The 13,819-nt window shown below is 40.3% G+C and overlaps 1 protein-coding gene across 2 annotated transcripts in view; it reads right to left on the bottom strand.

Annotated features, from left to right (window-relative positions):
• IARS1 (isoleucyl-tRNA synthetase 1) overlaps positions 1-13,819 on the bottom strand; it is a 1,809,950-nt gene that overhangs the window by 135,549 nt on the left and 1,660,582 nt on the right. For both annotated transcript variants that reach the window (XM_044077404.1, XM_044077403.1), the window contains one exon: positions 5,430-5,550. In XM_044077404.1, the coding sequence (XP_043933339.1) occupies positions 5,430-5,550 (121 nt within the window). The remainder of the gene's footprint in view (positions 1-5,429; positions 5,551-13,819) is intronic.

Below are 13,819 nucleotides of genomic sequence, written 5' to 3' on the forward strand. Positions count from 1 at the left end.
AAGAAGTCTTCGGTTGAAAAATATTCGTAATCTCAGGAGCTGGCCGACCGGCACTTGCGAACTGCTTCTGCTTCGGGCACCGCGTGGCAAGAAAGACTGAAGAAAATGGCGTCGACTGGTTCTTTTATACCTCTGTCGCACTGACGTCAGGGAAGAAGCGACGACATCAGACGCCGGACCTAGACTTTGGAATTCGGCCGACCGAGGACCCGCCTGATGGCAGGAAAACCCATCTGTTATGACTGCAGCTGTATGCATGATGAACATCAGCCCAAAGGCTAAGGCTGAGAAAAAGGACGTATAAAAATACCAAAGAAGGCTCAACCGTTGGGAGTTGTGCTCTAAGCAATACTGTTTGTTAAAGGTGTGAACCAACAACTATGTAGTCACACTAGAAACGTCTATAATGGACACATTCTTAAAGCAGGCAGTGGAATCAAATGTAGATCTGTTGGACTGGCCTTAACCCTGAGCATTTTCTACAGGACAAAGGAGATGAATGGTTTGGACAATTCTGTTGCCACATTTGGAGGAAATATGAGCAAAGGCGCTCTTGAACCATGAAAACCTTGTAGCTCTAGGAATGTGAAGGCAGTCCTTCATTAAGATCTGGCAGAGGCAAATACTCAGAGTGGAAGAATGCCTGGACTGGAGGTGAGACAAGCAAAGAAGGCACAGACATCCAATGTCACAAGGCAAAGAAGGCACAGACATCCAATGTTACAAGACCAAGACAACCTACGTCACAAGGCAAAGAAGGCACAGACAACCTACGTCACAAGGCAAAGAAGGTGCAGACAACCTATGTCACAAGGCAAAGAAGGCGCAGACAACCTACGTCACAAGGCAAAGAAGGCGCAGACAACCTACGTCACAAGGCAAAGAAGGCACAGACAACCTACGTCACAAGGCAAAGAAGGCACAGACAAAGCCAGACTTACCCACATTGCCATACAGACAGGGATGTTAGGGCTAAAAAATTCCTTAAGCTGCTAAAGGGAAGAAGGGAAGGGCTGATGGTTACATGGCCAGAGACAAACCTTTAGTGTCCATTCCAGCCAGTAAGCCAGACTAACTGGTTGTGGAACAGCCCTCCCTCATAGCAAGCATGCCGATAACGGAACAACCACAGGACCACAAAAAAAAAAAGCTATGTAGAGTTATAATATGCAAATGTTACTATATACGGTGGCTGTTTGCCACTGTATTGATAGATGGCTTTGAGGATGCTTGAAAGCAGTGCACCTGTCATAAACAACCTTCATAATATGATAGTAAATATAAAGTGAAAGGGTACATTTAGTACATTACTGTATATAATGCAATCAACAGGAAACAGAGAAACTGTGATGGATTTAAAAAAATAGTCTATTTTGGGAAGATGGATACATTTTTTGTGCTGTAATACAAAAGATTAATAAAATATTGGCACACTGTTTCATTACAGGTAAGGGCACAGGAGCCTTGCTTTACTTATAAACAAAGCTACTTTGCTCTGAAAATATACGCAAGTGAAAGTTTGTGCTAACTACTGGAACTATTTGACTGAAGAAATGAAAATAAATGCTTCATCAGTAGTAAACGTAGACTATACAAAGTGACTTGTTAGGAACTCTAACAGCCAAGGTTAAAAGAGAGAGTTGTTCAGGCACAACATGATTATGTGAGGATATCTCAGGCCTACACAAGAGGGTTTTTCCCTCAAGAAAAACTGACATGATAAGAAAATACCTCTCACAGCTGACACTTAAGTATCCTCCTTGGGCAAATCACTTGCACAATGATTAGCATCTTGGATAACATTCTGGGTAATGGAGAGATACCAAAAGGAAATGCACTGCACTGAAAAATCAAGCAATACTGAAACGAAGCAGCTTCCTTCCTGTATGGACCTTCAGACAATAACATGCCGAGAAAGTCCACCAAATCCAGCAACTTCATTAAAACAATATGCGGCAGCAAAGGTATTACTCGCCTTAACAGTCACCATCCAGAAATGTATGTGATGGATGTGCTTATCAAAGCTCCTGACAGTCAATTAGAAAACATCTCCAGTTACATTAAAATGTAGCAGAACAACCCTTTGTTTTTCTTTTTTAATAGAAAAAAAGAACCTGCAGCTCTTAATGGAGTGGTATATGAACCTGTTCCAACAGCTCTCTGGAATCTGCCTTGTCTCAGGCGGAACTTTTTCTGGCGATTACAAAACAGTTAAATCAGCCACTTGTGCCCAGGTCATTTAATAACTAGTACAAGGTGACAACATTCCAAGATGGTGTTAACCTGGGAGTAGTCATGAGAGAATAAATTTAATGGGGTACAGCTGTGGACTCAATAGTGCCAAGCATATTAGGGACCTTCTGATTAAGATTTCACTTCTTTTCTTTAGGACATTTATCTAGTACAGTGATGGCAAACCTATGACACGCGTGTCAAAGGTGACACATGCCACAACGTTTTGGGCCGAGTTACCAAAGACGCTGCTTTTGGATTCATTGCTCACGTGAAGTGCACTGAATTATTTTGTGCAAAAGCTTCTGACATGCCAAACCCAAAAGGTTCGCCATCACTGGCCTAATAGGACAGGAATATGATGGGTCCTACAAATCCTCCACTACAGACAATGCCTGCTTTCCCTTTTGATAGTGTATAAAACATTTCCTAGAAAAACTTCCAAAACATGACCACAACCTTGAATAGGGCATCTTCAACAGCCTACCTAAGTCAATTTTGAAGAAAGCAAGTTAAACCATGCCATACGCAGCAGTTATGTACTGGAGCCTGCTGTCCTGCCCACACCAAGAGCAAATTCACAATTACAGTAAGTACATAAAAAATCCCACTGTGGAAGCTGTCCATAAGGTTCTTTTCCATAGCATCCTTAACTCTAGTTTTAGGATGGCCAGCCAGCTTTTGCAGAACCTGGACCACAAAGAAGAGCAGGAAATGGAAAAAGTGAGATAGAGAACACAAGTCAAAAACTTTGATGTGCCTCCTAGGCAGAAAGCTGGAAAGATATCATAGTGTCTGGGACTCGCGCTGTACAGAACAGATCACAAACCAGTCTCCCATGGGATGTCTGTTCAGGATTCTCCTCACTCTGCAAGGTAATTTCTGGATGGTTACCTGCCTTTTTTTGGCAGCAGAGACAACTGAAACTGGATGACAACAGTATGCAAAAATGACATTCTTATGAAGAGTTCCATCAGGGAGGTGATATAACCTAGGGTTTAAACACTCTCTATACTGGTTTACTGGTTTCTAAGACAGAAGGGTAACAGGCTTGTACATGGTAGACTTCAGCAGTCTGAAAGGTTACTCTGAAAGAAGTCATTTTTCTGTCTACTTTTGACACAAATACCTAACAGTTTTTTAACCTATCTGTGGACCAGGTAAGTCCACTGGACAACTGTCTTTTTCAGGGACAAACTGGGAGCTCTGCCTGCTTAAGTGACTTGCTCAGGCTCTCACAATAGAGTCGTATGTTTTACCCTGGATACAGAAATTAGCTCATTAACAGCTGAAAAAAACTTTAATCAACTGCACTAACTGCCAAATCCTCAGACTCCCTTTCTCAAGGAGGAAAAAGCAAAGAGAAGGGAAAGGAAACAACCACAGTACCCGTAGTTTGAATAAGGGGTGGTATGAGATTACCAAAAGTGTAAGTCAATTAGCAAATGGCAGCAGGCATTGACTGTCAAGGGAAGGGTCTTAACACCTCATACACTACATGCAAGACAGTGCGTGTTTATGACAGACCTGTGAAGGCACCTGTGTATGAACTATCCAACCATAGCCCTTTCAGGGTGTACTCCTACAGCCATGAGGAAACGTCTCTTCAGATGTTAGACTGACATGACATGTGCGGCGCCTGTCATGTCTTCTTGGACTTCACTGGCATGGCAACGTGGATAAGAGTATCTTCAGTTCTACCAGCAAGCCTTCCTTGAACTTGTGAAGAGACTAAAGGAGTACACTTCCTGTTCAAAAGTCAACAGTCTTTGCTGGATGACTCTACTGAACACTCTGCCTGAAATGGCAAAGTGTGGTCATACTCTGACCATTTCAGTATCAAGGTCAGTGCTGATACTCTGTGACTCATCTCCAAAACTGGTTGCCACAGGTATTCCTATCACAATCTTCTTGTAAACTGATGGCTGCAAAGTTATTTCCCCATTAATCTAGAAAACGCATGCAAGTTCCTTGAAACAAGAGTCCATTTCATGAATGGAGTTTGTAGCAGGTAAAGCCTGGCTTCCAGATCATTTATCTTCTGTTTCTCTACCACTGACCTGGAAATGTACGAGGAAATCTCAAGTCCATGCGCTGCACGCTTTCAATAGCAGTCATTTTCCTTAAAATTATATATGCCTCAAGGTCTTCTCATTGCTTCTTACAGGTGACAAAACTAAAGCTCTGGTACCTCTGGTGATGTTTAATTGGACATGCCTCTTACAGATAATGCCAGTGTGAATCGTGACTTTGTGGCCTGTCAGTTTTAGAACACTGTGAAGGCTTATGTCATTTAGCCACTCTGGAAGGGAATGGTCTTATACAGGAAATCAGGATTGTGATGTGAAGAATGTGAAAGGCAAAAAAGAACAAAGTGTAGGGTCTCTCTGTGTCCTACTCATGTACCACAAGAAAAAAAAAAACACATATGCACCACAGTTGAACCTACCTAGATTTCAGAATTGTGCAAAACTGATGATATCAAAAGAGGAAATCCCAATAGCTACCCACAGCAGAAGGCCTACAAAGTCAATCAGCTAGTGTAGAAACGTAAGGAACATAGTCACTTCTCAGAAGAAATGTCAAGACCTGAAGCAGTATCATGCGTGAATGGTGGTGCACCAGGGATCATTTATAGTGACAAACAATATTTGCACAGTTCTGTAGTGTGTCAAACACTGTATGTTAATCCACACTTACCTCAGTAATTACTTAGGGTATACAAACACAAAATACACTGAATGCCTCAGTCTTAGGACTAGACAGTATAAACCGGAGATGTGCCTGGGCTGCTAACATGGCCATGAACTGCAAATATATGTGGATACTTAAAGGGCCCCATGGGAATACAAGCAATAATCTTATGCACTTCTTAGGGTAAAAGAATCACAAAATCAGTGAATATTGTTGCTTTGAAAACCAAATGAATATAAGCATCATTTCTGTTACTTTATGTAGTACAAGCATTCCTATTACAAATAATGCCATTTGTTTTTAGAACAAATTTGTCCTTTGTCTGTTGCAGTATCATCAGTTAGAATTGCTTGATATACAACAAAAGCATGAGGCATACACTTACAGAAATGCACCTCACAGTAATGGAAAGACTAGTCAGTGAGTTTTAACATGCCCCTTCCCATACAAATTACATATCAATAGCACTCTAGATATAATGTGTGTGCTTCACAATCTCTTACCTTGCTCTGAGCCACTGTCTAATACTTTAAGATTAATAAAGCAGCAAGCAGGGCCAGACAGTGGTACTTTCACAGATGAAACACCCCTTGTGAGTGTAAGGTCCAGCTCTGATCCTTTCAACTAGGGAAAAGACAGTGAGATATAAAATGATTACAGCACTCTGTCACCAACAGCACTTTATAACTTAAAATCAATTACTGCAGAAAATATACAAAGAACAGATTTTAAATGATCATCCTACAGGGTTGGTAATTACAATAATTGTGTTCTTTGTGGGTTTGCTACAATTGTTCTAATTATCTTTTTAGCACCTCATCAAACTTTCATTCTTGGCAATTACTTCACATGACTGTTGGCTAAGAATCACATTAAAACCTAAGGCATAAAATACATCAGCTGCCTTACTTTTAATTGAAAGGTGTGTGTGTGTGTGTGTGTGTGTGTGTGAGACTAATATTAGTGAGATGAGGAATCCATTCTACCAGGCTCTAAAGAACAATATATAACTTCTGCCCATGTACTACAATGACAGCAGCATAAATTCACTTGCTCAAGCAGTTTAACATGGATATTTCAACACATCAAAGTAAGCCATCGCAGCTGTTAAAATGCATCACATAATAAAATGAGCTGTAACACAAAGGAACCCAAACAAAACAGGTTATAAGTTAGCGCAAACTAAGCCCAACACAGCTTGCTCTGGGATGCAAAAGAATGGCACCCCAAATCCAGCCCTGACAACGTGAGTTTAGTTTCTAAGTCTTGGTATTACAGGTGCCAATTGGGCAGAAGTTATGCTAATCAATGACGAAGGTCAGCCTGTCCACCTGAATGGAGGCAGTTCAACCTGCTGCCACATGGTGTAGCAAAGGAAACAGTGGATGACAGGGACTTTTAACTGGATAACAGCATGGGAGCTCTACAGTTGAGATCCAAAGCAGGTGTTGGCAGGAAGTCTGTTGCTGTCAAATGGAGGGGAACAAGGCATAAAGCACATTTATCCAATGTATGGCAGTCCATCATTGATTGGCCAGTTCTCATTCACCCTGTAGGAAATGCAAGGTTAGCAGAATGAGGACGAAAATGACCTATCAGTTGGGGTTGAGACAAGAAATAAAGTGCTAAACGAGTAAAAGAAAAATAGCAAAACCTAACATCTAGAGAAAAACATGACAATATAATTATATTCCTATAATATTTCACAGAACCACGGCAACATGATACTTTACACCAACAGTAAACTACAGCAAATGCCAACACCACCCACTAAAAGTATTAATAATTACACACAGGAGTGGCTTGCAGTATGAAGGGCAAAATCACCCAAAGATCAATGCGATGATGAAAACAGCATGCATATGATTTAATTATTCATTACAGTTTCTTAGCCAGGTAAATGCCTGTTTTACAAAGGGCAGCTAGAGAGAAAAGGTTCACAATGTAAACACATGGACATCTTTATAGAGAAGCAAAACCACGTAAGAAGCAGGCAACTGGGGGCAAAGTACCACTACAAGAGATACTAACCAAAATATTACATTATTCAACTTATGTCACTGCAAAGGTTAGTCATTAGCATATGGATATAGCTAATTCTTCAAAAGAAGTTTCCAGCTATACTCTAAAGGCTTACACTTGTTCTGTGCCAAAGAAAGTACTGGTGCAAGTGACATGATGCCCCAGTTAATAACCAACAATGACATTTATCCTCTCCAATTACTGGCTAATACCTATGCAAGGAGTTTGATTATTGTGGCAGACACATTCAATAGTGTGTCTATGGAAAACGTAAACTAAATTGAATACAACTATAACTATTATGACTAACTAATAAAAATACAGATCTATATCTCAGAAAATGATGTGGAAACAGACTGGGTTGCTTTTTTGTAACAAAGACTTCAGGAAGATCACACCCAACTGAACTTTTCTTTGGGGAAGGTTATTATAAGCGTAAATTGCAACATATGGGTAAGCATTCTAAACAACAAAAAGTGCAAACCCTAGATTATGGAGATATGCATGATCCTATGCATCACAGCTGTACCAAAACATGCCCTAATATTAGGACAGAAACCAAAGTTTTATTATGCTTTCTGAATGTAGAGACAATAGGCCATGTTGCTTCCTCTAGAATGTCCACAGCAGACACATTCTTAAAGTGTCAGCAAATGCAGGTGCTGACCATAAACAAATCACTTCTGGTATGAAATCTAAACTGCCTATAATCGTCCAAAAGTACAACTGTATACTCTCACCTGTTCTCTTTTTTAATCTCGTATACTCCTGATATACCTCTGATCTTTCCCACTCCTGACATACTTACTTACTTACCTTCAGCTATCAGCATTGCTGATAGTTTATTCTCTAGATTCTCCTTTACTTGCCTCTACCTGCTCCATTCGCCCTGCGGGCTCACTCCGCTCCCCTACCCTACCCCCAATTCCGACCCACCCCCTGGGGTCCTACTCTTATTACCATCTAACCACACCCTTTCCCCTCTTACACTAATCATTGCCCTCCCACTGTTAATTAACACTAATTCTCTCTACTTTCACTTACCGCTGCAAATCACTCCTACCACACCCTACACCTATTTCATTACACACTTAACATACCTCCAAACTTATAACTAGAACCTATCAACTTACCCTGCCAGATGCATACGCTATCCTCCTCAACCCTCTTACAGAGGTTACTCATACTTACACTTCTACCACCCCTAACATTAGCTTACCTGCTAACCTCCTATGAACACCCAATATATCCACACATTCTCCACCCCAACACACTATTCTACCTCTCCTTCTCTACCTACTCTCACTAACCATGTTAACATAACAGACACCTATAGCTATCTACCAGCAAATTTCATAGGATTACCCACATTAGATATGACTCTCCCAAGCCCAGAAAGTCACTAACTTTATAGAAGTTCCCAAATCTTAGACCTCAAACACTATGCCTCTTTCTGAAAGATGGTGACATTCATCCAAACCCAGGCCCTATAACTACTACTTCCACTCAACTCTACAACCCTGACAGCCATCCTATCCATTCTTTTACTAAACCACTTAACTCACTGATATTAGCTCACCTCAACATATGTAGCCTTAATAATAAAGTTGCACAACTCCATGCTCGCCTAGAAGTCTACTCCTTTGACATTCTTTGTTTAACAGAAACTTGGTTGAAACCTTCAACTAAAGACAATGAAGTCATCCCACCCGGTTACATTATTTTGCGACTTGACCGCACAACGAAAAAGGGTGGCGGTGTAGCTATCCTTTTTAAATCCAGCCTACAGATTACTACCTTCGACTATATACCACCTCAAGTCCCCAATGCTGAAATTCTTATTACCAAGCTTCAACTTAAGTTCAAATCCATATATATTATCTGTACCTATCTTCCTCCTGGTAATAACATTGCCATAATAGAGAATTTCCTCTGTTGGCTATCTCAAAATCTGCCTCAAGAAACCATAATCCTAGGTGGTTTTAACACTGATTGAAGTGTTTGAGCAGTTGCCACCCTACAAGCCATATAAACCTTTTTGGTTTTTCACAAACCATTACCTCCCCTACCAGGATAAACAAACCTAATAAGAAAGAAAGTACCTTAGATTGGATTCTAATAAACAGTCATCTCCAGACGTATGAATCTGGTACCCTCCCTGATGATGTAAGTGACCACTCAATCTACATCATCAGGCATAAAACCAATCTACCCAACCCAACCATATCTAGAACAGTTAGAACTAAGAAAAACTTCAACCCTGATCTCTTCCAAAGGGAACTAAGAGCATGTAACTGGTCTCCCTTAAAATACCTCCCCACTGGAGGAAGCGGTCAATTACTTTAACTCTAACTTCTTAGCCATTCTAGACCACCATGCCCCAATGAAGAATGAGAACTAAATCTGCCCCATGGCTTTCAAAAGAAACCAGGTAAAAAATCAAACTCAGAAATAAATACTGGAACAAATCTCGATCAAATAAAAACCCAGTAGATCAACAAAACTTCAGGCAACTGAGAAATGAAACTAAAAAAGCAGTACTATCTGACAAAATAAACTACTACCTACAATTCCAACAGACCCAACATAATCAACCACAAAAATTCTGGGTAAGTATTACTCAATGACACCCAGGTCAATCCATCACACCAAACCCACAAGGCACAGACCAAGATAATCCTAAACAGACTGCTAATACCTTAATACCTATATCACTGAGGCCATTCAAAACCTTGCCAGTCAGCTATCCACTTAAGACTTACCTATATCCAACTATATCACTAACATACCCCCCTCCATTTCTCTTCCATCCAGTCCCAACTGCATATATTATTGCCCTCATCCAAAAACTTAAACCATGCACTCCTCCAGCTTACTAAATACCCGCTGAATACCTACAAAAGGCAGCCAAATCTATTGCTTACCCCATTTCCAGTCTTATCAATAGAACAATCACTGAAGGACACATCCCTAGCATATGGAAGGTCTCCAATATTATCCCCCTTCATAAGGGTGGTATTGAACTCTCCAATTACCGTCCCATAGCCCTACTGTCTCCCCTAGCAAAGATCATGGAAATGCATCCATAAACAATTGCTAGACCATCTAATCCATAATAACTTACTTTCCAACTCCCAACATGGTTTCAGACCTTCACACAGCACTACTACCGCCCTTCTTTCTTTCACTCACTGTATCAACAAAAAACAAAACCTTAATATGCTTTCCTCAGCACTGTTTATAGATCTAAATAAGGCGTTTGATATGATAAATCACCAGTTACTTATAAAAATCCTTAAATCCCTGTCACTAGATGCATTAGCTATAAAATGGTTCCAATCCTATCTGGATAACAGACAACAGGCCATGCTACGGCACAATATTCTATCTACCTATCTACCCAACAACATAGGGGTCCCCCAAGGGTCCATATTAGGACCTCTCCTATTTTCTATATTTATCAATGACCTTCACCAAGCAATCCCCCAAGCTACATGCATACAATATGCAGATGATTCGACACATATGCTCAGCCACATCAATATCTGACCTTCACTCCCTTACCCAAAAGGTTTTTAACACAGTTGAACTATGGCTTACTCAACGCTGTCTCCTTCTAAACCCCAAAAAAACTAAACTCCTCCTTTTCACTCCTACTTGTAAGTCCTCCCCCAATAGACTTCACAGTAACATCCAATAACAGTACTCCTATATCCCCAGACCCTACTACCAAACTACTTGGTATCACCATAGATAACAACCTTAACTTTGACACCCATATTAATAATACCTTAAAATCCGTTAATAGAAAGCTGGGCTCTCTCTACAGGATCAAACTCTTTTTCTCTCCTGCAGCAAGAATAACTATTGCTCACACTCACCTAATTTCTACTCTCCTCTATGCCTCACCCATATATACTAATCTCTCTAAAAACAACCTTAATAAAATGGAAAATGCCTACAATAGCATAGCCAGATTTGCTACAGGTAAACCTTTTAGAACCCACCACTGTACTGACCTGAAGCAACTAATATGGCTTGAATTACAAAATCAGCTTAAATTCCACCAACTTACCATTGCCCACAAAACCCTTTACCATCCTACCAATATACCTATACTATCTACACTCATTATCCCCTACAACAATCTAAAGACCTTACGTTCATCACACAGACCTCTGGTAAATATCTGTAAGTCAAACAACAGGGCTGGAGACTCACTTTTCTCTAATGCTGTTGGAAAATCCTGGAACCTTCTTCCTAGCGAACTTTCCTCAATTCCCTCTATATCACTCTTTAAAAACAAACAAACTTTTTCTCAGAACACACTGGTTGTGCCCCTGTACCAAACCTGACTGATCTACCACCTTTCTTAATGGCTCTACCTACTCTCTTCTTCTCAATTATTCTTGTTCCTTTTCTTAACAAACTGACCTTGACCTTTCTATTTTTTTTTTACTTACATCCTCTTAATTTCTTTAAGCAGACTAGTTATTAACTTTTATACTGATTATTACAGCTCCTACTTTTTTGTTTTCCTTCTCTATGTCAATCTGCTTACCAACATATTATCTAACTCAGCTGCTATCTTTTTATATGTTGTATTGCAACTACATTTGTTGTATTGCAACTACTTTTGCTTTGCATTAAGTATATTTGTATATTTAGAACTATTCTATGAAATGTGATTACTCCATTTTTTTTCCTCTTGAAATGTTTAACATACAAATTAATCTTTGTATAATGTGATTATATTTTTACTTCCACGGAGCTCATCTCCCCAGGCCTCTACTGAAAATGGACATATATCCAGTTAGACTAGCCCGGTCAACAAATGTAAAATAAAATAAAATAAAATAAATAAAAGTATTCTGCAGCATTCTGCTAGTTAAGATAAAACTGGCTTAGAAGAACAGATAACGCCACAACTGGTGCAAATGAGGGATTAGTCTTCAGTAATGGTCTTTCACCGAGAGAAAAATGCATAAGATGGTTTGCACATCAAGCCTGAAGTGACTGGCGCAAAAATGTTTTCCAAAAGAAGTATTTGTAATTCAAAACTGATTCAGAATCCGAAAGTTTAAAGTTTCTAAAATAAAAATAAAAATTTAGACACAAGAGGATATCACCTCGTCTCTTCAGTGGTCTTATAAGACACTTCAGTACTGCTTCAAGGATCCAATAACTTGCCAAAACTACAAATTGTCTCAATTTCTGCAGATACAGTATCCTATCAATCGGTAACTTTGCTTTCTTAAGGATGTTTAGGATCTCTATAGAAAAGGAAAGGAATCACTGAGGTACTAGGATATCCTATCTAGCATGCTAAAAGAGATTTGGCATTGGGATGCAGAACACTGCTTTGCTGTGAGTTAGAATATGTTATATAGTGAAAATTGCCTTTTTTCCTTTGTTTATATTACTTTTTTTCTTCTCAATCCCTGCTAACCCTAAAGGTCTCAAAGTATGACAATCAAGGGGGCTTACCATACTCTGGTGACCATGACTAGTATTTTATGCTAACAGCCTACCAAAACTTCCGCTTGTAGCTTAAGAGCATGCCAATGAAGCCAGACCTGCAGTACCAGTTGGATGCCCACGTGCTCCCATGTGTACACTGTCAATGGCTGTAGCAACACTGTCAATGGCTGTAGCATTATATTGTGCTTGGCAAACCACTGTGCCCATCGTGGCCTGCTGGGGCAGCTGACCTCCAAAGGATTAGCAGCATTCATGGGACATAGCCACTTCCCTCCTCCCAAGATGGATTACTGTCATCAGCCACTTACTCCCACCTCTCCCAGCTAGCTCCTTCACTGCTAAAGTCAATTACTGAATTTTTATCAGGAATTAATTCCTCTACATCACAAAGCTGGCTAAGAGACAAAAGACAGAGTGAAGAAGTAGTGAGCTGTATCCAAGACAGTGTCTTGGTCAAGGCTGGAGATATAAAAATTAAATGCGTTTGTCTTGCTTTACTTTCAGCAGCACACAATCACTGACACTGAAGGAAAGGCACACAGAGTGAGTACACAGGAAAGAGAACATGTCCCATTTTGCAAAAAAGTTAAAGTAAACAAGTGGACAAAAACGGTACGACTACCAAAAGAGTAGTTATGTACCTACCATAACTTAGAATCTGTGTTATCCTATTTCATTATTTATCACGTCTAGATCTTGGATCCGATCTGACAACTTTACAGAGCAGATTCAAGGCTTGAGTGCCTCCCACTCCCATACCACCTTTCTACTTACCCTCAGATCTAGCTTGCTGACCAAGAACAGAAAATCATCAGACACCTGGCTATCTACCTAGACACAGGCAAAAAACAGCAATATAACTGCAAGAGGCGGAAGGACAAGGGCCAAACCCCAGCCTCTCCAGAACCAAAGAAGGGGAAGGAGGGCAGAGAGGTGATGACTAATGAAATAGGATAACACAACAAGTATATAACTACTGATCTGATGTTATCCATTTCATTATTCATAACGTCTGAATCAGAATCCCCAGTTACAAAGAACCCCAGGTGGCCCTAACGAAGGACGTGCCTGAGCACTGTGGAACCAAAAGATGCCCTGCCTCTGGAGATCACATCCATTTTGTAATGAGCAATAAATGTGTGAGGAGTGGACCAAATGGCCGTAGCACAAATCTCACCTAAGGATATCCTGGTAGTGAAGGCCGAAGTAGCAGCCAGTGACTGAAGAGAATGTGCCTTAGGAGGACGAAGTAGCTCCATCTTTCTCATACTGTAAACCAGAGAAATACGACCAGAGATCCATTTAGAAATAGTTACTTTCGAGACCGCTTGGCCATGCCTGTTCAAGGAAAAGGCCACGAATAACTGATCAGATTTTCTGATGGGTTTAG

Source organism: Protopterus annectens, chromosome 7.part0, assembly GCF_019279795.1.
Source record: "Protopterus annectens isolate FY-2018-M chromosome 7.part0, PAN1.0, whole genome shotgun sequence".
NCBI lineage: Eukaryota > Metazoa > Chordata > Ceratodontiformes > Protopteridae > Protopterus > Protopterus annectens.